General features: G+C 56.2%; 14 protein-coding genes across 14 annotated transcripts in view; 6 read left to right on the forward strand and 8 right to left on the reverse strand.

Annotated features, from left to right (window-relative positions):
- Positions 1 to 5: 5 nt before the first annotated feature.
- On the forward strand, positions 6 to 2,324 carry L969DRAFT_88641 (uncharacterized protein). Its single transcript, XM_014711315.1, has 4 exons — positions 6 to 1,571; positions 1,619 to 1,661; positions 1,709 to 1,778; positions 1,828 to 2,324. Exons 1-4 carry the CDS (start codon positions 445 to 447, stop codon positions 2,109 to 2,111), a joined length of 1,524 nt encoding a protein of 507 aa, XP_014566801.1. The 5' UTR covers positions 6 to 444; the 3' UTR covers positions 2,112 to 2,324.
- On the reverse strand, positions 2,120 to 4,295 carry L969DRAFT_104109 (uncharacterized protein; the record flags this gene model as incomplete). The annotated part of the gene is made up of 9 exons (XM_014711316.1): positions 3,844 to 4,295; positions 3,711 to 3,781; positions 3,485 to 3,646; positions 3,306 to 3,429; positions 3,060 to 3,253; positions 2,560 to 3,010; positions 2,370 to 2,509; positions 2,236 to 2,323; positions 2,120 to 2,193 (listed from the first exon to the last, which is right to left on the reverse strand). Exons 1-9 carry the CDS (start codon positions 3,977 to 3,979, stop codon positions 2,120 to 2,122), a joined length of 1,440 nt encoding a protein of 479 aa, XP_014566802.1. The 5' UTR covers positions 3,980 to 4,295.
- L969DRAFT_18225 (uncharacterized protein) lies at positions 4,097 to 5,016 on the forward strand (the record flags this gene model as incomplete). The annotated part of the gene is made up of 4 exons (XM_014711259.1): positions 4,097 to 4,297; positions 4,357 to 4,439; positions 4,498 to 4,815; positions 4,872 to 5,016. The coding sequence occupies 4 exons, from the start codon at positions 4,097 to 4,099 to the stop codon at positions 5,014 to 5,016; spliced, it is 747 nt and encodes a 248-aa protein (XP_014566745.1).
- Positions 5,017 to 5,113: 97 nt separating this feature from the next.
- Positions 5,114 to 9,592, reverse strand: L969DRAFT_51354 (uncharacterized protein; the record flags this gene model as incomplete). The annotated part of the gene is made up of 4 exons (XM_014711317.1): positions 5,114 to 5,719; positions 5,777 to 7,481; positions 7,532 to 9,017; positions 9,073 to 9,592. 4 exons carry the CDS (start codon positions 9,590 to 9,592, stop codon positions 5,114 to 5,116), a joined length of 4,317 nt encoding a protein of 1,438 aa, XP_014566803.1.
- A 136-nt stretch (positions 9,593 to 9,728) lies between these two features.
- Positions 9,729 to 11,398, forward strand: L969DRAFT_51073 (glycoside hydrolase family 71 protein; the record flags this gene model as incomplete). Its single annotated transcript, XM_014711318.1, has 4 exons — positions 9,729 to 10,232; positions 10,283 to 10,710; positions 10,763 to 10,913; positions 10,967 to 11,398. The coding sequence occupies 4 exons, from the start codon at positions 9,729 to 9,731 to the stop codon at positions 11,396 to 11,398; spliced, it is 1,515 nt and encodes a 504-aa protein (XP_014566804.1).
- Positions 11,399 to 11,477: 79 nt separating this feature from the next.
- On the reverse strand, positions 11,478 to 12,986 carry L969DRAFT_18228 (uncharacterized protein; the record flags this gene model as incomplete). The annotated part of the gene is made up of 2 exons (XM_014711260.1): positions 11,478 to 12,844; positions 12,902 to 12,986. 2 exons carry the CDS (start codon positions 12,984 to 12,986, stop codon positions 11,478 to 11,480), a joined length of 1,452 nt encoding a protein of 483 aa, XP_014566746.1.
- A 230-nt stretch (positions 12,987 to 13,216) lies between these two features.
- L969DRAFT_51234 (uncharacterized protein) lies at positions 13,217 to 14,811 on the forward strand (the record flags this gene model as incomplete). The annotated part of the gene is made up of 2 exons (XM_014711319.1): positions 13,217 to 14,464; positions 14,512 to 14,811. 2 exons carry the CDS (start codon positions 13,217 to 13,219, stop codon positions 14,809 to 14,811), a joined length of 1,548 nt encoding a protein of 515 aa, XP_014566805.1.
- A 133-nt stretch (positions 14,812 to 14,944) lies between these two features.
- L969DRAFT_95304 (uncharacterized protein) lies at positions 14,945 to 16,050 on the reverse strand (the record flags this gene model as incomplete). The annotated part of the gene is made up of 2 exons (XM_014711320.1): positions 14,945 to 14,976; positions 15,027 to 16,050. The coding sequence occupies 2 exons, from the start codon at positions 16,048 to 16,050 to the stop codon at positions 14,945 to 14,947; spliced, it is 1,056 nt and encodes a 351-aa protein (XP_014566806.1).
- A 218-nt stretch (positions 16,051 to 16,268) lies between these two features.
- On the forward strand, positions 16,269 to 18,632 carry L969DRAFT_88648 (uncharacterized protein). Its single transcript, XM_014711321.1, has 2 exons — positions 16,269 to 16,977; positions 17,040 to 18,632. The coding sequence occupies exons 1-2, from the start codon at positions 16,673 to 16,675 to the stop codon at positions 18,457 to 18,459; spliced, it is 1,725 nt and encodes a 574-aa protein (XP_014566807.1). The 5' UTR covers positions 16,269 to 16,672; the 3' UTR covers positions 18,460 to 18,632.
- L969DRAFT_51370 (uncharacterized protein) lies at positions 18,464 to 19,424 on the reverse strand (the record flags this gene model as incomplete). Its single annotated transcript, XM_014711322.1, has 4 exons — positions 18,464 to 18,494; positions 18,686 to 19,014; positions 19,060 to 19,296; positions 19,371 to 19,424. 4 exons carry the CDS (start codon positions 19,422 to 19,424, stop codon positions 18,464 to 18,466), a joined length of 651 nt encoding a protein of 216 aa, XP_014566808.1.
- Positions 19,425 to 19,523: 99 nt separating this feature from the next.
- L969DRAFT_50945 (uncharacterized protein) lies at positions 19,524 to 20,774 on the forward strand (the record flags this gene model as incomplete). Its single annotated transcript, XM_014711323.1, has 1 exon — positions 19,524 to 20,774. The coding sequence occupies one exon, from the start codon at positions 19,524 to 19,526 to the stop codon at positions 20,772 to 20,774; it is 1,251 nt and encodes a 416-aa protein (XP_014566809.1).
- Positions 20,775 to 20,789: 15 nt separating this feature from the next.
- Positions 20,790 to 25,041, reverse strand: L969DRAFT_95308 (uncharacterized protein; the record flags this gene model as incomplete). Its single annotated transcript, XM_014711324.1, has 7 exons — positions 20,790 to 20,890; positions 20,958 to 20,977; positions 21,027 to 22,005; positions 22,058 to 22,630; positions 22,678 to 23,602; positions 23,657 to 23,928; positions 23,979 to 25,041. 7 exons carry the CDS (start codon positions 25,039 to 25,041, stop codon positions 20,790 to 20,792), a joined length of 3,933 nt encoding a protein of 1,310 aa, XP_014566810.1.
- Positions 25,042 to 26,095: 1,054 nt separating this feature from the next.
- L969DRAFT_39815 (uncharacterized protein) lies at positions 26,096 to 26,353 on the reverse strand (the record flags this gene model as incomplete). Its single annotated transcript, XM_014711325.1, has 1 exon — positions 26,096 to 26,353. A coding segment is annotated over one exon (258 nt), but the record flags the coding sequence as incomplete, so codon positions are not given.
- Positions 26,354 to 26,388: 35 nt separating this feature from the next.
- L969DRAFT_95309 (uncharacterized protein) overlaps positions 26,389 to 26,677 on the reverse strand; it is a gene marked incomplete at both ends in the record, with an annotated part of 6,704 nt that continues 6,415 nt past the window's right edge. Inside the window, one exon of the mRNA XM_014711326.1 lies at positions 26,389 to 26,431. Within this exon, the coding sequence (XP_014566812.1) occupies positions 26,389 to 26,431 (43 nt within the window). The remainder of the gene's footprint in view (positions 26,432 to 26,677) is intronic.

Genomic DNA, 26,677 nt, shown 5'->3' on the forward strand with positions numbered 1-26,677 from the left:
GACCGCGCTTCTCGCTTATCAGTCCATCTTGCTGACCACACACGTCGGACCTGACTCGGCTGGCAGCCCCGTAGATGCTCGCAGACGGCACACTCAAACGCCGACTTCGCATCTTTGACCCTACTTAGATCCAGATCCAACATGTTGCTTGCTCGCGCTTTGGCCTTACAGCGAGTCCCCCACCGAGTATCAGCTGCTCAGGAGGCGTTTTTCGTAGTTCCCAAGCCTTGCAGATATACTTCTACGGCTCAAGCTGGCACTCGCCAGCAATGGCGAGCCTCGGGCAGCCGCGCAACCCGCATTGCTGCCTTTAGCCTGCTTGCGACAGGGGCGACGATCTACTATCTGCGCCACCAAGACTTGCGGATCAGAGAACATCAGGAACTCGCCGTAGCCAGATCGGCAGCCATCTCTGACCCTCTCGACGTCCTCAATCCAGCCGAAATGGCAAAGGGCAAGCACCTACGCGCGATGCCCCTACCAGTTCTACTGAGGTCATACCTCGTCTACGCCCTTTCGTCGTCAGGCTTCATCGTCGAGCAGTCGCCCAAGATCATCAGTGCTCTAGAGACCGTCAGAGATACCGTGCCGCTCGTCGGTCCGCTTGTTTGGTCCACGTTTGCAGGGGTCATGCGCAACACCTTTTTCGCGCATTACGTCGGCGGCGAGACCGTGCCGGGCTGTTTTGGCCTCATGGACGAGCTCGAGAAAGAAGGCTGCTCGGCCATGCTCAACTACAGCGTCGAGAAGGACGCAAGTACTGCTGCCCAATCTGGCATCATCGACGAAAACGTCGAAGAGATCCATCGCGCCATTGTCGCCTCTGGCCATGCAGGACGTGCTCGATCGACCTGGGTAGCTATCAAGATCACCGGTCTCGTACACAATCCGGGCCTCATACAACGCGCTTCGGAGGCACTCGCCTCCTCGACAGCCTACCAGCGTGGCCAGCTTGCCGTGTCAGCCGACACTCTCTTTCCTGCCGGGCCCGCCTTGTCCGAACAAGACCACGTTGACCTCGATAGCTTGCTCGAAGGTCTGCGAAAGGCCTGCTCTCAGGCCAAGGCGCTCGGCGTCCGCGTGGCTATCGATTCGGAGCAGTCGTGGTATCATCCGGCGATCGACCACATTCACGACTTGTTGGCAATCGAATTCAATAGAGTCGAAGCACCGCCGGATCTCAGGAAGCCTGGCTTCCTTGCCAGATGGATCTGGGGGGACCGCATTCCCTTGACGCCCTCCTCCGTGCCACCGACTGTCTTCAATACCTTTCAGTGCTACCGCAAGGATACTGAGGAAAGATTGTCCATCTCGCTGGCGCGGTCCGTCCAATTGAACCATTCGCTCGGCGTGAAGCTGGTCCGAGGCGCCTATGCAGACACTGAACGCGCTCGTGCTCTGGCTGCCGGTCTCAAGACTTCGCCCGTCTGGGACAGCAAGCCGGAGACGGATGCATGCTACGATCGCTGTGCCGCAATCTGTGTCGAAAGGGTCGATCACGATCTCAACACCGCTCGCGGACAATGGTCGCCTGGTATCGGCATTCTCATCGCGACTCATAATGCTACCTCGTAGGTGACTGCCCTCGCGCCCTTTCGACCGGCTCACACCTGCGCAGGGTCAAGCGCATGCTCACCGATCTTAGAGCTCGCAAGCTGATCGTCAGTCAGGTCTATAGCATTCCTTGCGCCAGCTCATTTGATCGCAGATGAACGCCGGTGCTCGGCTCGACGTGAGCGAAGAGGTGCGCGGGCGCATCTGCTTTGCACAGCTGCTCGGTTGGTCCCGGTGACCTTCAATCGAGCCTGACGTTGACTGTGCCAGCAGGCATGTCCGACGCCTTGACATTCGCGCTGTCGCAACTCTTCAGTGGATCCGAGACGGTGCCTAGCTACAATACGGCTACATCCATCTCGCCTTATCCTGTCTCGCCTTTGCCCATCGTCGCCAAGTACATCCCCTACGGTCCCCTCGATCGTGCTCTGCCTTATCTCATTCGCCGAGCTCAGGAAAATCGCAGCGTATTGACGGGCGCGGATGGCAGCGGTCGGGGAGGTGCGAGCGATGAGCGCCGTCTCATAGGAGCAGAGATCCGCCGCCGTTTTCTATAATGGCTTGCTCAGGCTGGAGTGCCCACTCCACTGGCTTCGCTCAGGCTAAGCTTCCGGAGAGAGTCTGCAAGTTGCAAGAGAGCTAGACTGCAAGCAGCGTAGATGCATAGATTCTACTTCTTACCCTTTTGCACCTTCGGCAACGGTCTTGTGTAGGGTAAGAAGGTTCTCCCTTGCATGTACGGCTGCAGGACTTCGGGAATATTGACACCCTATTCGCATGTCAGCCGAAGCGCTTGGAGGCTTGGTGAATGTCACCTCGGGGGTCTGATAATTCTCGACGATGCAGCATAACGCTCGTTCGGTTGCACACAGCGTTCCGTTGAGCATGTGGACATACTTTTTGATCGTGTCGCCTTGCTTCTTGAGACCGCACCTGACTTCCAGGGCGCGAGACTCTGCGGCGTGCGGTCAGAAGACGGCTTGCCTCATGCACTCGCGGACATACGATAGTCAGTGCAGTTTGAGACAGATACGAGCTCTTTGTAGGCTCCTTGATTCGGAAACCAGGCCTCGAGGTCGTACTTCTTTGCGGCCGCATTGTTGAGCGCGCCAGACACAATGGCGATGAGCTGGTAAGGCAGCTTGAGGCTCTGGTAGAAATCCTCAGAGTGCTGTATCATCGAGTCAAACATCTCCCACGAGTGCTCTGGCTCGGTGATGCAGAACTGTTCGATCTTCTCGAACTGGTGCACGCGAAAGATGCCCCAAGTGTCTCGGCCGCCGGAGCCTGCTTCCTTGCGGAAGCATGTACTGTAGCCTGCATAACGGATGGGAAGCTGTTCCTTGGGCGATTCGAACCACTCGTCGGCATGCAAGGCGGAGATGGGCTGCTCCGAGGTAGCGATGAGATACTTGTCGTCCTCTTGCAGCTCGTCGTCATCGGCATTGCCCTCAATCTAGAGAGCGAATGAGCAATGGCAACAATGTTTGCAACGTGTGGCGGACCTTGTAGAGGGATTCGTCAAATTCGGAGAGTTGAGCAGTCTTTGCCATCATGGTACGCTTCATGAAGAAGGGCGGCTGTATTCTCTTGTACTTGCGTTCGCGTAGAAAGGAGAGCCCGTAGCTGATGAGAGCCTGATTGAGATCGACGCCATCGCCGGTCAGGAAGAAGCCGCGATGCCCTGCGACCTTGATGCCTTGCAGACGCACGAGTGAGCGATGGGACGCGAGGGCTAGGAGCAAGCGTACCTCTGTCTGCGTCTGTCATCTCGAGTCGATACATGACTTCATGGTGGCTGAGCATGTCGGCTGACTGGCTTGGCGTCGCGTTCGGGCCGTCAGGATGGTATGTCTTGACGACGACATTGTCGTCCTGTGCGTCGGCCGGGTAAGCAGAGCATCGTGAGCGAGACGAGTGACGGACTGGCCTCTGACTGACTGACGGGCACGCTAGGATGAACGATGTTGCCAATCTTGGCGCACTGGGCCTTGCAGACGAGATCTGCCTCGGTCTCTGACGTCTTGAGACCCTCTATCTTGGCGTCGAGCTCGCTCTTCTGCTTGAGCAGGTCATCTGCATTCTCCTTGTTCTGCAGGAAAGATCAGGCTGGTGTGAGCCTCGTCAAGTCGGCGGGTACTGAAAAGTGAACTTGCTCGCTTCTTGAGACCAATGTCTTTCTGCAAGGCGTTGACCTGCTGCCTGATCTGGCTAATCTCGTACGATACTGCGCGCACTCTCTGTCGTGAGCAGCGCTCCTACAGTGAGACTGACGGGGCGGAGAATCACTTTTGACCCATTGCTTGTAAAGTGCTGCCACCTCCTCCACGAGCTCTACAGAGTCAAACCGTTTGGCCTGAGACTGCCTCACAGCTTCCGGATCGCCCCCTCGATCGGGATTGAGAGATTGGACGTCGATGCCCATCTGAAGGCGCTAGCAGAACTGCGTCGACCTTGCAGCTTCCTCTTCGACCGTCGCGTCGCCGCCGCCGACTTCATCGATAGGTCGAGTCAGTGCGCTCACTGCTCCTGCTGAGCCAACATGGACGACGACGAAGGACAGATCACGCTCTCCTCGCTCGACGAGCTCTCCATCCACTCTCACCCTGTCCTCGTCGCGAAAGTGTCCCAGCTCCGCAACAAGGACACCAAATCGCACGAGTTCAGGCAGCTCACCAAGCAGATTGCCACCATCCTCGGACTCGAGGCCAGCCGTAATCTCGACGTCAAGCCAGTGCCCGGTGTGCGCGATCAGCTTCTCAGCTCGGATGATGCGGCGCTCACGCCAGATCGGTCACGCAGCTCAGGACACCTATCGCGCCTTACACAGGCGCCGCCATTGCTTCTCGCGTCGGAATCATGCCCATCCTCCGCGCCGGCATAGGGTGCGTCCGAGATCTAGCCACCTGATCATGACAGCCTGATGAATCAAGCCCTCCGCAGCATGACAGAAGGCAAGCCTGCATGTCAGCCAGTCATACCCTCCCACGAGCTGACCGACAACCTCCCAGCCCTCCTTGATCTCTTCCCAGACGCGCCTGTCTACCATCTCGGCATCTACCGTGACCAGATGACGCTGGACGCTGTAGAGTACTATCAGAAGCTGCCGCCCGAGCCAGAAGTAGACACCGTTTTCATCCTCGATCCCCTCATCGCGACGGGCGGCACTGCTATCGCGGCCATCAACGCCGCATATGACTGGGGCGTGCCTATCTCACACATCAAGCTCATCTCTATCATCGCCAGCATGCCCGGTCTAAGGTATCCCCGCCTTCCTGACTCGTGCTCGGGCCACACGCTGATGAAATGACATGAAGACGTGTGTTGAGCGCCTGCCCAGGCATCGAGATCCACGTCGCCGCAGTCGACGCCGACCTCGACAAAGGCATCATTGTACCCGGACTCGCTGACTGCGGCGACCGCCTCTTTCCCCAGTCTTATGGCGTGCCCAAGCACCATTGACTTGAGCCGTCTACAGGCGAGCGCGTTTTAGCTGCAATCGCAGCCTGCTACAACATTGGCAGCGTCTGTTGTAAGAGATGCTGTATGTACGCTCTGACTAGAACCTCCTCTGGACGAGCATCTGAACGTCTTTGAGCTTCGAACGCGTCTCGGTAGCGGCAGGCACATTGGACGAATCCAGCGTCAAAAGATAATGCGCCAGCGATGCTTCCACCTCTGCCGCGGGAAAGTCATACTCTCGTCCTGCTTGCGACAAAACGTCTTGCAGCCATTGCCCAAAGAGAGGCGCGACATCGATGGTCAGATGTGCGACCGCATTGTTGAGGTGCCATGGCGGCAGTCTTGAGCGGATCAAGCCGTCATACGCACGGTAGATGACCTCGCTCGGTATATTCGCTTCCCGCAGAGCAGTGACAAGCCAGCCGGGCCGGGCTGTACTGGGATGGCGCTGCCCGAGCTCTGCGACGAGGCTGACGACTAAATCGATAGGCATTGCAAAATCTGACGGATAGAATCGACGTGCAAGCTCTGTGATCTTGCGGGTCAGGTAGTCGACTTGACTGTTGTTCGGCTGCAGCAATGCCCGATCGAGAATCGCGGACCAGGTCTCACGCGTGCGGAAGGCATCGTAGTGATCCGAAACGTGGAAGATGAGCAAGATGACCTCAAGCAGATGATAGGGCTCTGCAAAGAGATCGTAAAGCTATCCTCGGGCAACACGTCAGCAAGACGTCACCCCTGGCTCATTGAGACCGCTGACCTCTGTGATCGTGAACAACCTCTGGTCGAGTCGATTGATCGCGGATTCTTTGTCCTCGTCCGAGATGGCCGTATGGTCGAGGACGGCTCGCCAGGTCTCTACCTGTACCTGAGCGACTTCTAGCTTCTCTTCTGCATCCGTGAGCATCTGAAGCGTCTCTTGTTGCGTTGTCGGATCAGGAAATTGCGATTTTGCGTTGCTGACCGCCATTGAGAAGTATTCGATTCGCTTCTCGAGAGTCAAATTTAGGGCTTCCGAGTCGCCTAGCGCCAGTAGAATGCGAGCAGCTTCTTGATACTCTCCGCTTCGCGAGTGCAGCTGCCAGAGAAGGGCGTATCGCTCGACAGAGATGGGCTCTTGCCTCAGATATGCCGGCAGAAAGTCTGTTCGAATATCCAGCAATGCGTCCGAAGTCTTCTTTGCCATGTACCAGTCGTATAGGGTCCAGTGGAAGGCGGGATCATCTGAGCGCAGGGCTTGCGCAATCGTATTCTGCCGATTAGCATCGGCTTCTGAGTGATCCGATGCAAGCTCTGGCGCCTTGTTCGCCTTGCTGAATGTCTCGTCTAGCCTCGCGTCTGCCGCCTCCAAGATCGAGATCACGACTTCGTAACAAGCTTGACGAGATGCAAAATTGGGCTCACGTGGATCGTTAGCAGGCCGCCCATCCTGCCACCACGCCAAGCCGCGTCCGGATGGATCCCGCGCAACTGCGCAGTGTAGCGCCAGACTGACAGCGGCGGGTGAAGAATCGAGATCGGCATATTGTCTTGCTAGATCTCTGAGCTGATCGATGCTGAGATGTCTTACTGCCTTAAAATAGAGGTGATGGGATTCCCGTAGATGCTCGAGCTTCTCCGCTGCGCCGGCGGAGGTCGAAGCCTTTTTGAGATTCTCAGCAGCTTTGTATAGCAACACGTCGTCTGAGCTGCAAAATGATCCACATCTTTGTTGCAACACGTCGCTGATGACGTCGATGTTGATGTTCTGCCCGATCTGATGGTTGATGATAGCACTTACAAGCCCGCGAGTTGTCTCACGTCCTTTCGGTAACGTCAACAGATCCTGATAAGTGAGATCGAGGACTGCCTGGCGAAGCTCGGGCGCGCAAGTAGCAAGAACATCTGGCAGGCGATAGTCGATCAGAAGCAGTACAAAGGAAATGGCTTCCACTGTCTGCGTAAGGAGGACCCGAAGTGCAGCTAAGGAGTCCTGCTCCACCGCAACGCTTTCTTGCTCCGGTCTGCCATTTCCAGCATCCGGCGTGAGCAGAAAGACCTGAAACTCGGACGATACAAACACAGAAAGCGCTAAGATTTCTCGCTGAATGGTGGTGAGTGTGGCCTCGGCCAGACTTGCGATTATTCGATTTGGATTGCCAATCTCTGGCGAAAGCTTGGCAATCTTGAGTTTCCAGATAGGACGCAATAAGCGTGCAGTCGCGAGAGCCAGCCCTTCATGACGGCCGCTGTAGATTACTCGACCGTCTGGTGAAGTCATTGAAGCGTCACTAACGGCCCCGTAGCTACGATTGACGAGAGTAGGCCGGCCACCAGTCTCGTAAAACAGTTGCTTTGCTAGTTGGCGGGTCTCCAGGCTTGCTATTTTACCGCTCTCGAATGCACTTGTAGGGGACGCGGACTGTGTCACACTGCCACCGGCAGCGATGTGCAGGCACATCGCGCAGCTTTGATCTCTTCCGAAGCTACAATGACCGTATAAGCGCTTTGAGGCCTCCAATTGAGATGCTCGTACCTCGAAAGGAAAGTGCTCAGCTCGATGTCGCGAGAACTGGATGTCTGAAGCAAAGCGAGCAACACATCGATGGGCCGATGCCGCGAGAGGACATACATACCCATGTTAGTGAGCACAAGGAACTCGCGCGCAGGAGCTGTGGCCTGAGAGGCGATCTCTTCGATGGCGAACTGTCCTTGTGTGATGATGTCCGACGCGCTGCGCGACTTCTCCTCGATTGCCCAGGTCTGACCGTCAATTGCGATCTGTCCAGCCCATTCCGCTAAAGGTATTCGGGGATTGGTCAGGACTGCCTGCGCCAGGCGACCAACGTCTGGCGCAGCGGTGAAGAGGACGTCGGCCTCGGGCGAGATATTGTGTGCGGCGATGAGTAGACCATCCGAGGCATACGTCGCAGCAAGGATGTTGGAGTAAGGTATAATGGGATTCGAGGGTATCTGACCTGACATGCCGCGAGGCGCAGCACCACCTGGCGCTGGCGATGGCGATGGCGACGGCGGCAGACGGACGTGAACAATGTCAAGACAGCCACTGCCAGACGATGCAGAGTAGTAGGTCCGCCGGACGGCGAAGTAGATCCTGACGGCTTTCGTTGTGATTGCTACCAGACCTATTGTCTTGCTTTGGGAGGTAGGAATCGGCATCAACTTTGCGATGGCGAAGGTGCGGCGATCGAGCAGATTGGAGCCATTGCAAGCTTGTAAGGCGCGTGCGCAGACATCAGAATGACGAACTTGTCTGACTGGCGCCGCAAGAGATCCATCTTTCCCAAGGCTGTACAGTTCGATATTATTCTGCTTCGTGAGGGCATACAGGCTTTGACGGCTGGAATCGATGACGAGTGATACGACTGGATCTTGAGCGGCGCCTGTCTGCAGGATCAAGGGCATGATCGTAGTCGGCCAGCCAGATCCGGTCAGCTTGATCAGCTGGCAGCGTTTGCGGAAGAAGCCCTCTGCCGAAGCATAGAGTACCTCGTACAAGTCGCCATCTTCGGCAGCAGCAAAAATGCGTCCGTTCTCATGACCGACAATCGAACTGATGACAGCTCGATTTGTGCTCGTTTGCAGTTGGGTCTCATAGAGGGTGAGCTCCATGGGCCCATTCGAGGCTGGCTGGCCGGCAGGTGTCGTAGGTGGCAGCCAGCCCAGGCCGAGCAAATGGATCGACACTGGCGTTGCAAGCACGAGGACTTTGTCGATCGCTTTGACGAGTATATCGCGTTTAGGCTCGACAAGCGCGAGCGCTACGATGACTTCGTTGAGACCTTCGTACGACGAGAAGCCACCGCCCAAGTAAACGCCTCCGTTGACCTGACCCGAGCTCGCCGACGCGCTACCATCCGCTTGCGCACCCGAAAGGTCGCGAGGCGGAGCACCATTGGAGGAGCTAGATTCGTACTCCCAGAGGAAGAGCCGATGGTCGACGGTGATCCAGGCTCGGCTGATCTCTGGAAAAATGCCCATCGCGCACCTTGCCCGGTTCACTGTCACGAGTATGCGTTTGAGCAACAGCATAAGCGGGATAAAGCCCAAGCCTACGGTCATATTGCGTAAAGGACTGATCTGGCAAGATGAGCAAGCGCTTCCTGACGAACGGCTGCCACGCCAAGTTTGGAGGAATCTTGTACTCGCCTGTAGAGCTGTCGCCGTGAACTGTGAGCTGCTGGGAAGCTATACCGTTGCCATACTGGCCCACGGGCGAGACAGAGTGGGTGCCAGAGACGGAAGAGGTCGAGAGCAGATCTGCTAGGTCGAGCGGCTTGGATTCTCGCGCTATACGAGCGTCCACGACGGCCGAAGCTCTCGCCAACGCGGCAAAGTGCGGATCAGCGTCTGGCTGGGTCTCGCTCTGCTTCTGATCAGCAGTCTCTCCGTCCTTGCGCGGGTTTGAACGGCTGTCTGACATGGCCTGCCCCTCTGGACGAGCGTTCGTCGTCTGCAGCTCTTTTGAGTCCGCACGAGTTGCGCTTGATCCAATGACCAGCGACCGCGCAGAACTGCTTCCCTGGAAGGCGCTGCGAGGTCCATCTCTCGCAAATGGCGAGACGAAGCCAGCCATGCAGCCCACAACTCAGGCCTGCGCTGGAGCACGCTCGCGGCAAGTGTTCGCACGTGACGACATCTTTTGACGCGCCACGCGTCCTGGCGTAGATATCAAGCGAACCCACATAGCAATAGATCCTCGCTTCGCACAAATGCTACCAAGGCTTGCATGGCTGGCGAGTCTGCTCAGCATAGCCTCCATCAGTGCAGCAAGAGCCTATGACGACGATCAAGGTTTCCAGATTGGGCGAGCAAGTTTGTACGAGCATCCCCATGTCAATGACAATAGCGAGTTCTACGGGCAAGCTTCGGGCAAGCTCAGACGGAGAGACTGCCAGCCTTTGCTTCCCACTACACCCAAATGGGTCTTTGCGCATTTCGTCGTCTCCAATGCTGCCAATTATACCGTGCAAGACTGGCAAAACGATATGACCCTCGCCTTCAACACGGGCATCGATGGTTTTGCACTCAGGATAGGCACCAATCCGTCCACGATCGGCCAGGTCAACATGGCCTACGTAGCTGCCAATGCGACCGGTCTCAATTTCAAGCTCTATGTCGTCTTTGACATGGAGCAATTTGTCACTGCAGATGAAATGCTGCCATACATCACCACTTATGGCTTGCATCCCAACCAGTTCATCTACGGCGCAAAGGTGTGTTGGTAGACAAGATTGATGTTCGACACTGACTTCAGTCGAATTAGGTCTTTGCGAGCACAATCGGCGGCGAGAACATCACTACACTCGGCGAGGCGACACCAGCGCAAGGGTGGCAGACTGACTTTAAGCTCGCCTCGGCCAAATCAGGCTATCCCATCTATTTCGTGCCTGCATTCCCAACGCTCGACATTGCCTCTTTCTTTACCGCTGAGCCTGCAGCCGATGGCGTCTCCAATCTGGACGCCTGGCCCGTCGGACCGGCTGCCTCGATGGACCTCAGCAACGCGACCGACATCGAGTATCTCGCGTCAGCAACTGAAGCTGGCAAGACGTACATGTTGCCGATCTCGCCAAGCTTCTTCTCACATTCGATCTATCAGAACAGAGTGTACCGCACAGATGACTGGGAATATTCATCGCGCTGGGAGCAAGCTATCGCACTCGGGCCAGATTTTGTCCAGATCTTGACTTGGTAGGTTGTCCTCTGGCATCCAAAGGGCTCATCTGACATTATTCTTGCGCAGGAATGACTATGAGCGCAGCGACTACATTGGCCCAATCTCGACAACCCGGCCCGAGCCTGCATTCGTGCCTGGCTACCCCCACACAGCCTTTTTGCTGCTCTCTCAATTCTACATAGCCCGATACAAGCAGGGCGGATTCCCTGTCATCACAGTGAGCTTCAAGCGTATTCAAGGGAACACGTTCTGATGGCGCCCCATACACAGACTGATGCGCTGGTATTCTGGTACCGTACGTCCTCAAAGAACGCTGTCGCCCCTCTGGATACGATCGGACGACCAAAGGGATACCAGAATGTCGATGATATGATCTACGTGGAAGTCATCTGTGTCTCGCCCGGCGAACTTACTATCAGCTCAGGCGACGCGACATCGACCACGCCCGTCATTGCAGGCATCAACAAGCTGAAGATGGCATTCAGGGAAGGCAAAGTCCAAGTCGTTCTGACCCGCAACGGTGGCGTTGTCCTTAACAGTTCGGGCACTGGACCTCTAATCAACAATACCATCGCAGCCTACAATTTCAATCCGTATGCGGAGCAGGTTATCGCCGGCACTGTTGCTGTCGCGGCAACGAGCGCCGTCGGCTCTGCAACGAGCAGCATGACAGCAGCAACACCAGCTTCGTCGGGAGTGTAGAATATGCGACTATAACCGCCATATCGCTGCGTAGGAGCGTTCCAGCGACGCATTTGATGTTCCTTACGCAGACAGTAATTTATACATCATCATCTTCGAGACTACAACAACAAACGGCCCTTTTGAATAAGCGTGTAGACGCATTCGCTTGATGAGCCCAATACCGCCCAGTGAAGTATCTGCTGGGCGCGGGACCATATACCACATCAGCTTGGGTCTTGCGTGGGACCTCATCGTCAGCGGATGAGGAGAGCTCGGACTCCGATTCTGGAATGACATCTGACAGTCCGTCTGCTCCATCGAGGGCGCCATACGAACTGCGTAGCGGGGAGCAGCTTCGACCAACGCTTGAGCCACGTCTCTTGCTCCTGCCGAACGTCGACGGAGCCAATGGCTTGGTCGCGCCATCGTCATCTTCGCTTGAGGCAGACCATGGACGCCATCTGAACAGACGATGATGCCAGCTCCCATGGCGCGACTGTCCGGCATCGCCGTCCGGGTGCACGGACGTGGACAGACGAGAGGATCGGCGTCCACGCCTGCTGTGCTGCTCTTGTAAAAGCTTCTTGTAGTTTGCATCGCCCTCGGGACCGGATAGATGTCGCCGATAAGGGCTAGCGTGTTGAGCCAGACTGCTCGGCACGCCACTGGCTAGTGATAATGCGAGCCATCGCATCCTCTGGGGCGAGGGTGCAAAGACAGAGGCGTTCCTGAGAGGTGCATAGATGGACGAGCATGGAGACGACGATCGCGAGGGGGCCAAAGAGCCCGAATGGGGCGAGGACGTGAGGTCGCGGGTAGAAGTGGATCTGGGTAGCGAGATGTCAGAGTTACCAGCGCTGCTTCTCGAGACGATGGCAGATGATGCAGACAGAGAAGATCGCCTTGAAAGCGTCTCCGGACCTGTTGCCCCTGGGGGAGGCTGCAGGCCACTCGGCAGAGGGGACGCAATCATGCGAGAGGAGGCAGAGAAGCTGGAGCGACCAAGAATACTGCCAGGATGACCCATGCCGATACTCTGCAGAGACGATTTCGGGGGTTGGCCTGTCATTGAGGAAGATCTGGAGGCCTTCGCCGCTGCGCGTGTACGGGAAGGGCGCTTGATGCCGCCTGATATGCGGACCTGGGAGGAGAAGCTGATGTGACGTTTGCCGGACAGCGAGGGCTGCTCCTGGTGCTGATCATCGCCATCTTCTTCAGCCATTGCATGAGTGTCATCGTCACTGCTCTCATCTGCCGTCTCTGGCGGTTGCCGGGCGTCGAGGAGCGCTTGCTCTCGGTCAGGGTAGTAGTTACCCAGCAAGCGCAGGCCTTCTGTGTCCTCCTCCGTCCTGTAGGCCGCACGCTCGTCAGAAGCTGCCCCGTCGAGCTCATCCAGGCCATCCTGAGGGCCGCTCGTCGAAGGCAGCTTGCCACCTCGCGCTTTGTAGGATGCCAGCCTGCGCTCTGCACAAGAGCGGCAGCGTCAGCGCAGCGAGGATTGCCGCGCTGGCGATTGCTTACCGAGCTGCTCGATGTATATCTCCTGATCAGTCCTGATCTCCTGCCACGGTGCCTTCCAGCGTGGCTGATCTCCAGCGAGCTCCATCACATTGTGCGCCTGTGATGATCCTGCTGTGCGTATAAGAGCGATATCGGTCCGCACGTGACTCCGATCCGTGACACGTATCACGCGACCAGCTGGCTGAGCGGGTCGAGAGGGACGTTTGTCGAGACACGAAACACGAACCAGTCGCTCTGGCGACTCTGAACCTGACATAGCCTAGCGGTGCTACTGAACCTGCTCACACTCATATACAGCAGCGGCTGAGCGCAAAGATGCGATTTGTTGTGTACCTTACTGCGCTCGCACCCTTGCTGGCATTGGCTTCAGATGCTGCGTCAGGCAACCAGCTGCAGCAAGTCAGGCTCTCAATGGGATCTTCAGAGTCATCGGACAAGCGAACTTTGACCTTGCGGGTCAAAAAGGTGCAGAGGAAGAAGAAAGTGACCAAGCATCCTGCCAAAAGCACGTCGGGCAGAAAAGCTTCCCCGTCAACCAAGAGAGCAACGCTGACCAAGAAGCCCATCTCGACGGCGACATCCAGGAGCACCATACCCGTGTCGAGCAAGGTATCGTCGACGTCAACAAAGACAGGCACGAAGGCACCGATCACTATCTCGATAGCGCATCCAAGCTCAACCAGAGTGGACATCAGGACGAGCACAGCGCCCAGCAAGACGACCGCTGCTACCCACACCTCGACGAGTGCGCCTCTTCTCAGCTCCGGCTTGCTGCAGCTCGTCAAGACAGATTTGGCCTCTGTTGCGACAGATAGCTGGGTCATCGGAACTCAGCTGGAAACTTTGACAGAGTATGACTATCCTGACCTTTCAGTCTACGGCTCCACACCCTTTCCAGTCCTAGGTCTCGGCATGGTGCCGAACGAGATCAGCGCGATCGTCCAAAAGGTCCTTGCACGCAGCGACGGCACTGGTCCCCTCACTTTTGGCGACGGCGCGACGGGTGATCCTGCTTCGCTCGGCACTGGCTACATTCTTGCTTCATACTATGCCGACGACTCCACTCCCGATCTGTACGCTCAGCCATGGACTGCCGCTAGCAAGAGCCAACGAGTGGGTGACGCGGCATCGCTTGTGAGTGCAGTCTACAATCAGCTGCAATACCTACTCGTCAACGTCACCCGTGACTCGAACGGCGCGATCTCTCACCGGGCCGATCAGACGCAGCTGTGGTCAGACAATGTCTACATGAGCATGCCCTTTATCGCATACTATGGCGTCGCAACGGGCAACCGGACCATGCTCCAGCTTGCCGTCACCCAATGTCAGGCTTACTTCAAGAGCATGACCGACAGTACTGGCACGATGAAGCACATAGTAGGAGGCTCCTGGGGCGATGGCGGCCATTGGGCAACGGGCAACGCATGGACAGCTGCCGGGATGCTGCGCGTGCTCGCAACCGTCCGGAAGTCACCTTGGGCCGCGTCTATGGCGAGCCAGCAAGCGAGCCTGGTCAGCATGGTTCAGACTGTGGTCAGCAACTCCTGGAAAACTGCGCTGAGCGTGCGTTGCTCTGATGTCGGAGGTGGCAAACGCTGATCGTGATGCAGAATGGAGCCTTGCCCAATTATCCGGACACAAAATACAATTTTGCGGATGCAGCCTCGACTGCTCTGATGGCCTCAGCGACGTATCGGCTTGCCGCAATGGGCTATGCATCGGCTGCCAATATCGACGCGGCAGAGCGCGGCAGAATGTTCGTACAGCAAAACGTCGGCAGCGACGGATGGCTCGCTCACGTCGTCGATCCTCTATCGTGGAATGACATGCTGACGGGCTCGAAGCATTCGCCAGAAGCTCAAGCATTCGTCTTGCTCATGTCTGCCGCCTATCGTGATTGGCGCACCTGAGACTATGCTTGTCTCACCATCTGTCGGGCGAGCCTCTCTCGGATTGAGACTTTGCTGGTCTGCATCTCTGCGTGGCTGTTGTTGTAGACCTGAATGCATTCGCGGACTGTCGAGACAACAAGGGACGGCACGCTCAGAACTTGTAGATCTGACTTGGCGAATAGCCTGCTGAAGCGTCAGAACCAGCACTGCATGAGAGGTACCGCGGAACTGACCAAGGTCGGCAAAGTGGCCCTTGAGCGGACCCTGATCGGAAGGCGACTTCTTCGTGCCCGCCAGGATCTCTACCTGACCGGGCGGCCCGCAGATGAGAATCTTGATCTTGTCCGCGTTGCCGGGCATGGGCATATGGTCCTTGAGCAAGACCGGTCCGATATAGCCTGTGGGACCTGCCCACTTCTTCGGTGGCTTGTCGAGTACAAAGTGGATCTTGAACTGGTCAGGCTTGCGCTTGGCCATATCCTCGAATTCCTTTCTAAGCAGGATATCCTGTTCGGTGACGTTGGAGTACAACAAGACGACCTTTGTCTTGTCAGCCGGATTGTTGTCGATCGCCTGCATGACCTGCCAGAGGGGCGTGATGCCGCTGCCGCCGCCGACCATGCCGATAGTCTCGAATTCGTTGGCTTTGTAAGCGATCTTGGGGATTGGCCCCTTCATGGCGAGCTTGTCGCCCGCTTTGAGGGAGTGAATGTGCTCGGTCATGGCACCACCCTTGTACTTTTTGATGATCAGTTGAATCTCCCCCTGCGTGCCTGGCGCGGTCGTCGGCGTGTAGGGTCGCACCGCAGGCTTGCCGTTCTTATCGAGGCCCTTGCCTTCGTCGGCCGACTTTGTGAGGAGAGCAGAGGCCACAGTGAGTCCTGAGTCTGTGCCTTCGGGCAATTTGAAGGTGAAGACGCTCGTGTTGTGGTTGTAGGGGGCGACCTTGGCGACCTCAAAGTCTCTCCATTCGTCCTTGTTGAGCGCAGGCACGAGCCCGGAGGCTGTCTGGGCCCCCGACGTCACCTTTCCTGTTGCATCATTGAGCGCACTCTTCGCCTTATCCTCGAGCGCAATGGCCGTCTTCATGGGATCCTTGCCGGTCGACTGGAAGTAGTAAGCTACACCTCCGATGGCGGCGAGAGCAGCGCCTCCAATGACGAGTGGAGAGCTTCCACCGCCAGACTTGGCTGTCGGCTGAGTCGCATAGCTCCTTCGAGCAGCCTGGTGGAGCAGCTGTGGTACAACTCGCTGCATGGCTCGAGATACGGACCAGCCTGTGCCCTGCTGTCGACGTCACCACTAGGGATTCGCCCGAGTGGGGATCGGGTACTCCCCTCCGAGCCGCGCCGGCCACGCCACCTCGAGTAGGAGAATTGCAGAAACGTCTCACCTTTTGAAGCTGCAGCAAGCGTCTCGGGCAGAGCTATATAGGTCAATCCAGACGGACAAATCGTCGCACACCGTGAAGAGCAGCAAGAGAGAACGCAACCCAAGCTTCAATCGAAAATCAGACAAGACGTTTTCCAACGGTCTACTGAGTAGTCACAACGCCTTTGCCGGGTGAGTCTGACCTGTCGGTCTGCATGTTTGCATCCCCGCACCTTCTGCGATGCCAGTCGTACATCCTACGTGCTCGTCACTTCGATCGCCGGCGCGGATGCGGTGCCTCTTGCCTTTGTATCTACTCCCACTGCCTCGGCCTTACACGCGGCGACTAGTGAGTAAGATCGAACGCAAAGCTGACTATGACGCTCGTCCGATGCACAGTCGTCGCACTGCTTCACCCGGCTCACCCATACGAGCGCCCTGAAGTTGTCGCTGTTCCAAGCAAACCATAACAACTCTGATATCACCCTCAACAGCACCAGGCAGAACGATGGCACCCATCGCTCACAACGGCTCAAACGGCCACCATGCCCAGCAGCCTGCTCTCACCAACGGTCACTCGAGCACCAATGGAGCATCCCACGCTATCCCCATCGTCGACCCCACTGCTGCCCGTCGACCGGTCGAGCCGCTCAAGGTCAACTCGCCCAACGTGCAATACACGGCCGAGCACATAAAGTCAAAGTATCAGTATCACACTACTGATGTCGTCGCTGGCTCCGACGGCACCTTCGAGGTCACGCCTCGCGAGCAAGTCTACGAGTTCCAGACCCAGCGCAAGGTCAACAAGACAGGGTGGGTCTCTCTTGCCCACGTGATCGACCAATGACAGAGTACTGATGTGTGTCCACATCCAGACTGATGCTCGTCGGCTGGGGCGGCAACAACGGCACGACCGTCACTGCTACCATCCTTGCTAATCGCCACAACATCTCCTGGAACACTCGCGATGGTCAGCAGAATCCCAACTATGTTGGCTCCCTCGTCCGTGCCTCTACGCTCCGATTGGGCTCCAACCCGACGACGGGCAAGGACGTCAACATTCCTTTCTCCGACGTCCTGCCCATGGTCCATCCCAACGACCTCGTTCTTGGCGGATGGGATATCAGTGGCATGCCTCTCGACAAGGCTATGCGCCGATCAAAGGTTCTCGAGTGGGATCTCCAGCGCCAGCTGGCACCCCTCATGAAGGACCTCGTCCCGCTCCCCTCGGTCGTCTACGGCGATTTCATCAACGCCAACCAGGAGGACCGTTCGGATAATCTCCTGCCCGGCAACGACAAGCAGGTCCATCTCGAGAAGATTCGCAAGGATATCCGCGACTTCAAGGCCACCAACGGCCTCGACAAGGTCATCGTGCTCTGGACGGCCAACACCGAGCGTTACGCCCAGGTTATCCCAGGCGTCAACGATACCGCTGACAACCTGCTTCACTCGATCAAGAACTCGCACGAGGAGATTGCCCCCTCGACCGTCTTTGCCGTCGCTTCCATGCTCGAAGGCGCCCCTTACATCAATGGCGCACCTCAGAACACCTTTGTGCCCGGAGCCATCGAGCTGGCCGAACGCGAGCGTGCCTTTATCGGCGGCGACGACTTCAAGTCTGGCCAGACCAAAGTCAAGTCTGTCCTGGCCGAATTCCTCGTCAATGCGGGCATCAAGCCGCTATCGATTGCCTCGTACAACCATCTTGGCAACAACGACGGCCGCAACCTGAACGCGCAAGCTCAGTTCCGCTCCAAGGAGATCTCCAAGGCGTCCGTGGTCGACGACATGGTCGAGGCTAACCCACTGCTTTACAAGCCTCTGCTCAACAAGGAAAAGTCTGCGTTCGGCAAGGCAGCCTACACGACCGAGCATCCTGACCATTGCGTCGTCATCAAGTACATGCCTGCTGTGGGCGACAACAAGCGTGCGATCGACGAGTACAATTCCGAGCTGCTCATGGGCGGCCGCAACGTGATGTGCATCTTCAACTCGTGCGAAGACTCGCTGCTCGCCACGCCACTCATCCTCGATCTCGCCCTTCTCACGGAGCTCCTGACACGTATCGAGTACAAGAAGGCAGACCAGGGCTCGTTCGAATCGTTCTACTCGGTGCTCAGCTTGCTGAGCTTCATGCTCAAGGCGCCTCTCGTCAAGCCAGGCGAACAAGTTGTCAATGCGCTCTCTCGCCAGCGATCTGCTCTTGAGAACGTCTTCCGCGCCTGCCTCTCACTGCAGCCCAACGGTGACATGGAGCTCGACAACAAGCTCACTTGGTCTGTCAAGGCATAGATCTTTACACCTTAATCCTGTCGAATCTTCCCCGGCTATGCATTCATCCTCCTTTTGTTGACCGCTTAGCAAGCAGTGGCTCTGCCGCGCGATGAGAATGTGGATGTCTCCATCCGTGTATGTAGGAATGTGACCCTTCAGTGTGCTACGCACAACGACGCGTGCATAGAGGCGGAACAATTGGTTTTCTCGCGGCCAAGTATATTTCGATCAAAAAAGTTTCCACTCGCCGAGGTGCGCCAGCGGTTCGGGTGAGAGGCAGCCAACGACGATATGACGTGCGTAGCCATCACCGGACTCGACATGACCCCTGCTGACAATGCGTCCGGCTTTCCAGTCATCAATCAGTGTGGTACTCGCGCCCGCGAACCTACGGCAAAGGCAGCCGAGGCTGGTGAGTTGATGCTTTGCTGTGATGCTGCAGATGAAGCTGACAGCGATCTCTCGCAGCCGAGTATGCTCCCACCAAGCGGGCCTGATCCGGAAGTACGGTCTCAACATCTGCAGACAGTGCTTCAGGGAACGAGCCGATGCGCTCGGTTTCCTCAAAGTGAGCTCTCTCGCTCATCAAGGCCAAGCGCTTTCTCTGACCATGTGTACTCTGCCACAGAGCCGATAGATGTCAGACGAACCCTCTGCTTGTGCCGTGACTCGACTTTTAGCCACGACGAAAGAGACGCAGAGTGATTGTAGGATGTCAGTGCGATCATCTACAGCCCGCTTGCTCTCATCGCTGGACGGACGATCAAGGCATGGATAGCCAGCAAGAGGTTCTCGTTGTGACATGATCAGGCCTTTACATGATCTACCGAGGCGTTCAGAGAATGCGTCTGATGTCTAGGGAGATTGCATTGTGCTTTTACCGATGAATAGGCCTTGCGAGCCTGACGCTCGACCTTTCATATGCTCACTCGCCTTGGCATGCACCTCGTCGTCGGGCTATGCACACACGGGCCTGCTGTCATGCTGCCAATGCGTCCCGACGCTCGTCACGCGCCACTGCCCGCTCTGCTTGAGATCGACGCGTCACTGTTGCCCGAAGCTTCTTCTCACGTCTCTGGGCCATGTCCGAGGTCCGGCGAAGTACGCGCCTGGCGAGGAAGACGTCGTCCAATCATCTCGAGGGATCTACCCCTTTGCCAGACCGTGAGAGCCTGACGCCTACGCCGGGCGAAAAGCAAAAGTCGTCCATCGCCACAACAAAGACCAAAGAGCGCGCTTCCGATCATGACGGCAAGCCGGCGAGACAGCAGGCTCTCATCGTCGCCGCAGTGCTCATGGTCACCGTGCTCGTAGGTACAACGTACTCGAGCCTCATCTACACGACGGGCGAACTCTCCTTTCGCAGTCGTCTGCCGACCAAGATTTCTAATACGCTGCCTCTCGTACCCAAGCTGGCCGCCGCTTCCTCCCTGCCAAACTTGCCAGGAGCCCATACGTCCTCTGCGGGCGCGTTGGACGATGTGCTTGGCCACCTCAAGACGATCACGCCCTACTTTGCGCGAAAGAGCAACCTATTCAACCAATACTTTGTCAAGAAAGCTTGGGGGTGGACCACTCTCGTGTGGTTCTTCCACCTGGTCACAGTCACCACTCATGAGGTGAATGCCAAGGGCGGAAACGCTCAAGCTGTACAAGCTCGAGCGCACAGACACGTGTACAGAGAGCTTAAGCGATACACTGCCGCCACCATCATCTGGCTTCTGCTGACTACTTGGTTCTTCGGTCCTTCCGTCATCGACCGAATCATGGTCGCATCCGGCGGCGTCTGCCTGCCTTCTGCCGTCGCGACGAGCATGACAGATCAATCTGTCCTGCATGCCTACAATGCGTCCCAGCCGCTACCACATTCGTTTTGCTTCTCGCGGGGACTTCATGCTGCAGGCTCCTCACCGATGGCATCAGTTCCTTTTATCAAGGCATCATCCAAGCTGTCGCCCAGCGAAGCCACTCTTGCGGCTCAGCACCAAGCACTCAGACGTCAGATGAAGGCCCAGGGCATCAGAACGTACTGGCAAGGCGGGCAAGATATCTCTGGTCATCTCTTCCTGCTCAGCATGTCCGTCATCTTCCTCATGCCATCACTCCATCTCGCCCTGCGCAACCTAGCCAGGATCACCTCGCTCTCACACGACAGACAGCAGGCTGCTACTCAGCTCGCAGCTGTCGCATCCTCTGCGGCAGTCATCGCACTTGTATCGCTGTGGTGGTGGATGATGCTCATGACTTCCGTCTACTTTCATACCCCACTTGAGAAGGTGATAGGCATCACATTCGGCCTACTCAGCGGACTTGGCCTAAACTGGATCAACTGAGCCCGGACAGCGAATTTACAGGCAACCATTCTTGCAATGACGAGGCCGGACATACTTTTGTACTTTCATTATGTTGTAGATTAGAGTCATTGCGAGTGTGTCAAATGCGCGTGCATCTTTGCATCTGCAAGGGTCGTGAAGTCATCTGTGCAGAGTCTCATAGGTCTCTGCGACGATATCTACCGGGCGTTTGATTAAGTATCCTGCGAAGAACAATTAGCTGGGAACTGAATCTCTTGAGGAGACACTGACTTTCTCGCCTCGGCAGGTGTGATCTCTCCATATTGATCTAGGTCCGCGTCGCGCTGTCTTGCAATCTCGAGTGCCTCCGCTAAAGTGAGCTTGACTCCAAGCCGGCCATCGGCACCGGTCTCGAGCGGCGCAGCGGCTGAGCGCCGGACGACAGGTGCGGGCGTCACAGAGGCAGCGGCGGCGGCGGCGGCGGCGGCGGCAGCGGCAGCAGCAGCAGCACTACTGGCAGCTGCAGCGGCAACACTAGCCGCGGAGATCGATGCAGCAGATGCAGCGGCAGCTGAAGCCACAGAGGCGACAGAAGCAGCCGATGAGGCAGCAGCAGCCACTGATGCCGCAGATGCAACTGACGCGAGCGAGACCGACGCGACTGATGCAAGCGAGGCTGCAGCTGCTGTCTGGGACGCCAAGCTTGCAACCCCAGCTACACTGGCGACACTCGCCAGCGACGCGCTCGCTACGCTGGCGACACTGGCCAGTGAAACGCTTGCTTCGCTTGCGACGCTCGCGACTGAGGCGCTCGCAACACTAGCCAAGCTCGCAGCGACCGAAGAGACATTCGCGAGCGACGCAAGCGAGATTGCTGCCATGCTCGAGGAGGCAGCCCTCGAGTTAGCAGCGGCCGAGCTGCCGAGTGCTGCACCCTCTGCAGCGCCACCGTTGTCGCCCGCCGCAACTGATGCCTGACAAGCAGCATTGCCAGCCAATGAGCACTGTGAGTAGAGAGAGCTGATAATCGATGGAGTGGCATAATCGGTCGCTATTCCGTTACCGGACAGAGTTGTCGGGTTGAATGAGACTACGCTGTCGGTAGCAGACACAGTAGTGAAGAACGTAAAGAACTCGCTTGCGATGCCGATGCCGGACAGTACGTTCTCGAGACCGCTCAGGACTGGCCCGATCAGTCCGCCTACGACGGGGATGCCGTCGACGATGTTGCCAACTACTGGCAGGAACAGTGAGGAGCCATCGGCGAGACCTGGATCACATGCATCAGCATCGAAAGCCGCGCGAGACAGAGAGGAACTTACATCCGACCAAGCCCGAACCAAGCGCAGTGGCTACGAGACCGAAGAAGTCGCCGGCGCCGGTTGGCGCCGTGATGATGCCTGCATTGGGGTCGCCTGTGTTCTCTGCCGCGCCATTGTCGGCCACGAAAATGACGTTGTAGGGAATGATCACTTCCGCATAGACCAGATTCGTCAGCTGGAATCCATTGAGTGTGCCTGCTTGCGTCGGGTCTAGGACTTGCGTCTGTATACTCAGGGTGACGTCTAGGCCTGCCGTGCCACCGACATTATTCGCATTGATCAACAAGTTGGCATTCTGTAGCAGTGGCTGTGGTAGTGTCGCAGGGACGATCGGCGATGCGCCAGAGATGGAATTGGCATCGACGTAGAACGGTCCGCCATTGTTGGCGAACGAATAGTCGAAATCGGCATAAGGCACTTCACCGCCACTTTGCTCTCCTGGCACATAAGCTGCCGGTTGCGACGCTGTACCCGCGATTGCTTGAATAGCGAGTGGTGCAGATAGCGTATTGTTTACGGTGAAGCTGAACGTTGCCATGCTCTTACAGATTACTGTAACGATGTTGACGAAAACTGCAATGCGTGTCAGCACAAACCGGAAACATGGCGGCCTTGCGCACCAGTGATCTCATTGACTAGGCGAGCGCCGATGCCCGGGAACTCTGACTGAAGGGTGACGCCAGCCAGAGCTTCTTGTAGAGAGCCATACGGCGACGAAGCGAGCGAACCTTGGATCGTGATTGGTATGCGTTCACCGGTCGGATCGGGGATATTGGTGAGGTACTTGGTAATGAGAACGAGTGAGGCTGCTGATGTCCCAGTGAAATGGAATTCTGAGAAGATGTTGTTTGCGCCAGGGAAGAGATTGAGGGGATTGATTGTAGCTGGTCCTACCGCGGCGCCCTGATACGTGACATCAAGTGAGACTTGATTGGTGAATGCAGATATGTTTGAGGGGTTCGCAAGCTGAACGGGATCAATGTCGATGCGGATATAACCATTGCCAGCGGCTTCACTGAATGGATCATTGCCGGTGCCGACCACGATGGGTGTGTTGGGGATGGTGGCCACCTTATTAAACGCGTTGATACCGACGAGTGTAGATGTGATGGCGGCGACTGTCGGGTATTGCGTCGAAGTACCGAAGGGGATGCCTGAAATTGGGAAATCGCCTGCCTTGGTACGGGCGACGACATCGGCTGTACCAGCCAGTCCAAAGCTCACGCCGGTCGTGTCGACGACGTCGCGGAAGAAGTTGTTGAATGAACCATCATTGACGGAATTGAGTGTATCATTGCTAAAGTTGAGAACCAGTGGTGCAGCTTGGCCGTTCGTAACACCAGCAGTAACATCACGACTTGGTAGATTGAGTGTGGCGGTTGCTGCCCCTTGGTAGGTGATCGTAATCATCACCGCTGCCGTTAAGGCCTGCAAACTGAAGGTGAATGGATTGGTGTAGGTTGCATCGGTCTGCTTGTTTGACGTGTCGACCGCATAGGCCTGAGCGGCGTTCTGGATGTTGACTTCCAAGTCGAGTAGCTCGATCTGTGGATATCAATGGTAAGCGCAGCACAGAGCAACGCTTCAAGTAGAACTGACAGTATCTATGATGGTATAGACCACGCCAGGCAAAGTGACTTGCAGTGTGAGCGTCTTAAACGCGGTAGTGAGCCATTGAACAGGCGAATTTGGCTGAGCAGTCGAAACCACCGATACTCCAGTGACATCGAGGGTCGAATTTAGACCCTGCAAGAACTGGCTGAACAGGAGACCGATCGTATTGCGCTCGTCCTGGGTCTGCTGCACTTCGATGTAGCCGACAAGCGTAGCTGCAGTCGTTGCCTGGTGTGCCAAGAATAGATCACCAGTGTCTATGAGCGCATCAGTCATGTGCCACACAACATATCCAGCATGAACGCACTTGAAATGGGACCGACAGTGACGCCATTGAAGGCTGCCTCGAAATTTGCTGTGCCCAGATCGATGCCTAATTGCGCGGGAGAGGGGATCATCGAGCCGGTATTGATGTTGATGCCTAAATTGTTAGGAGCATCGCCGGGCAGATCGAAATTCATAATAGTGACACCGGGCAGACCATTGAATGCGAGCAAGGTGATTGTCTTGCCGAAATTAACGTTGCTGAAAATTGTGCCGAGCGCTGTGACTTGGAGCGCAGTCGTGTGCAAGAACCATTCGAAGGAAGGGTTGTGCAGAATGTAAGTTGCGAATTGCACAAAAGCATTCTGATCAGTAATCGTCAAGATGCCGTTTGTCACCAAATTGGGGATCGACGTTGTGGCCGCGGCGCACAGGTTTGGCAGGGCAATATTGGCGATCGTCATTCCCATCCAGTCGATCAGAAGACCTTCAGGGAAGCCAATATAGGCATCAAAGGGTCCAGTGTCAGCGAGTACACCATGAAGCGTAGCAGTGAAGCCATTGTTGGTAACATTGAAGACGTCTGCGTAGTTGACAGTCAGCGTCGCCTGATCGACCAGTCGTTGCACGATCGTAGGACCGACGGCGCCAATCAGGTAAAGAGCTGTCTGATCGGTTATCGTTGGAATGTTGAATTGATTGAATGCCAGGTTGAGTGCGTAGTCGTCCAAGCTAAGACCGGACTGGATCTGTAGGTTCACGTCGAGGTTCTTCAAAGCTGCAAGGATCGCGCCAAAGACATCGAATTGCGTTCCGCTGACACATGGCGCAGCGCCTGTATCGACGGCCGTCGTGATGGCTGTTGCTGTACTGGCCTCACCGAGCACATAATTGAATTGATCGACTAGTGGACCGAGGTCAACATTGTTCTTCGCCGCCTGCGCCACGAGCAGTCTGACGATTGTCTTCGGATCTAAATTGAAATTGAAAGGCAGTGTGCGACTGGTGATCTGGGTATGACCTGCTGCTGAAATCTCTGGGTTCAGATTCGCTTGCGAAATGTTGCCCAAGTTGAGAGGGGGATCGGTCAGTGGATAGATTGCCATTGCTATGACGCTCTGCAGATTGATGGCAGCCGTGAAAGGATTATCAAGGTTAAAGGTCGCCTGCGCAATGCCAGTCTGCACGATGTCCAACGGAAAGACGAGATTGGCTTGAGTGATCAAGTTCTGCATGAGCGGAGGAATGACTGTGTTCAGCGTCAGCGTTGAGAGCGCAACCTTGAGCGGCGTGTAGGGAGTCGAGTCAAGCGTGCCCTGGATCTGTGCGCTCGTCGGCACGGCTTGAATGAAGTTTTCGAGCAGCGTATTGCCGGCAGCGACGGCGCCATCTCCTGATGGCATACTGCATAGACCGGAGTCAGCGAGGACATGCAGTGATCGATCGAAAAGCTCACAAGTGTACTTCCGTTGGCAGCGTATTCGAGCCAGGCGAGAGGGCAAGATCAGGTATGATTGCAGTTCCGAGCACCTGATTCTCGAAAATAAGGTTGAAAATGACCTGCTGAGTATCGATCGTGAGATTCGAAGGGTTGTTGAGAGTTGCATCGAGATTGATCTGCAGGTATGATGGGAAGCCATGGAACACATCAAGATTGGAGACCACGACATCGCTGAAATTGTCAAAGGCTGCGAGTGTGATAGTCTGGCTNAAGCTGACGCCAGAGAAGATTGTGCCAAGCGCAGTGACGCGGAGGTCAGGCGTGTGCAGCACCCACTGGAAGCTCGGGTTATGCAGCAGATAAGTAGCAAATTGATCAAAGTTGCCCTCATTCGTGATGGTGACCAGACCGCTAGTTATCAAGCTTGGGATCGACGTGTAAGCTGCTGCGCAAAGATCTGGTAGCGCGATCTCTGCGATCGTCAGGCCATTCCAGTCGATGATCAGTTGATCGGGGAACGAGATTGCCGCATCGAAAGGACCAGTGTCGCGAAGCGTGCCGACGAGACCGGCTTCGAAAGAAGTATCAGTAAACATGTTGATCGTTGCTGAGAATGCCTGCAGTGTTGCGCCGTTGACCAAATTCTGCACAATCGTTGGACCCACGGCACCGATCAAGTACAGTGCCGTCGAGTCCGTGATGGTCGGAATGTTGAACTGATTAAAATTGAGCGAAGCTGCGTAATCGTCAAGATGCAACTTCGACTGGATCTGAAGATTAACATCGAGATTCTTGAGCGAGTTCAAAATCGCGCCGAAAACATCAAATTGCGCGCCGCTGACGCAGGTCGGTGCAGCGGTATCCACAGCGGTTGTGATTGTAGTGGCAGTACTGGCAAGACCAAGGACATAATTGAACTGGTCAACGAGAGGACCAAGATCGACATTATTCTTCGCAGCTTGCGCTATCAGTAGCATGATGATCGTCTTTGGGTCCAAATTGAAATTGAAAGTCAATTGCCGACTGGTGATCTGAGTGTGCCCGGGTGCGCTGATCTGGGGATTCAACGTAGCCTCTGTAATGTTGCCAAGCTGAAGGTTTGGGGACGTCAAAGGATAGACCGCGAAAGCATCCACTGCGTTCAAGTTGATAGCAGCTGTGAAGGGATTGTCAAGGTTGAACGTAGCCACCGCGCGACCAGTCTGTACGATGTCCAACGGAAAGACGAGATTGGCTTGAGTGATCAAGTTCTGCATGAGCGGAGGAATGACTGTGTTCAGCGTCAGCGTTGAGAGCGCAAC

Source organism: Mixia osmundae (genome assembly GCF_000708205.1).
Source record: "Mixia osmundae IAM 14324 unplaced genomic scaffold scaffold_7, whole genome shotgun sequence".
NCBI classification, from domain to species: Eukaryota; Fungi; Basidiomycota; class Mixiomycetes; order Mixiales; family Mixiaceae; genus Mixia; species Mixia osmundae.

Bases quoted from the DNA above. Each gene is read 5' to 3' on its own strand.
- L969DRAFT_88641 (XM_014711315.1), top strand. From the start codon at position 445: ATGGCAAAGGGCAAGCACCTACGCGCGATGCCCCTACCAGTTCTACTG. The intron at 1,662-1,708 runs GTCAGTCAGGTC...ATTTGATCGCAG, and splicing joins TTAGAGCTCGCAAGCTGATC to ATGAACGCCGGTGCTCGGCT. The intron at 1,779-1,827 runs GTTGGTCCCGGT...CTGTGCCAGCAG, and splicing joins CTGCTTTGCACAGCTGCTCG to GCATGTCCGACGCCTTGACA.
- L969DRAFT_88648 (XM_014711321.1), top strand. From the start codon at position 16,673: ATGGCACCCATCGCTCACAACGGCTCAAACGGCCACCATGCCCAGCAG. The intron at 16,978-17,039 runs GTGGGTCTCTCT...GTCCACATCCAG, and splicing joins CGCAAGGTCAACAAGACAGG to ACTGATGCTCGTCGGCTGGG.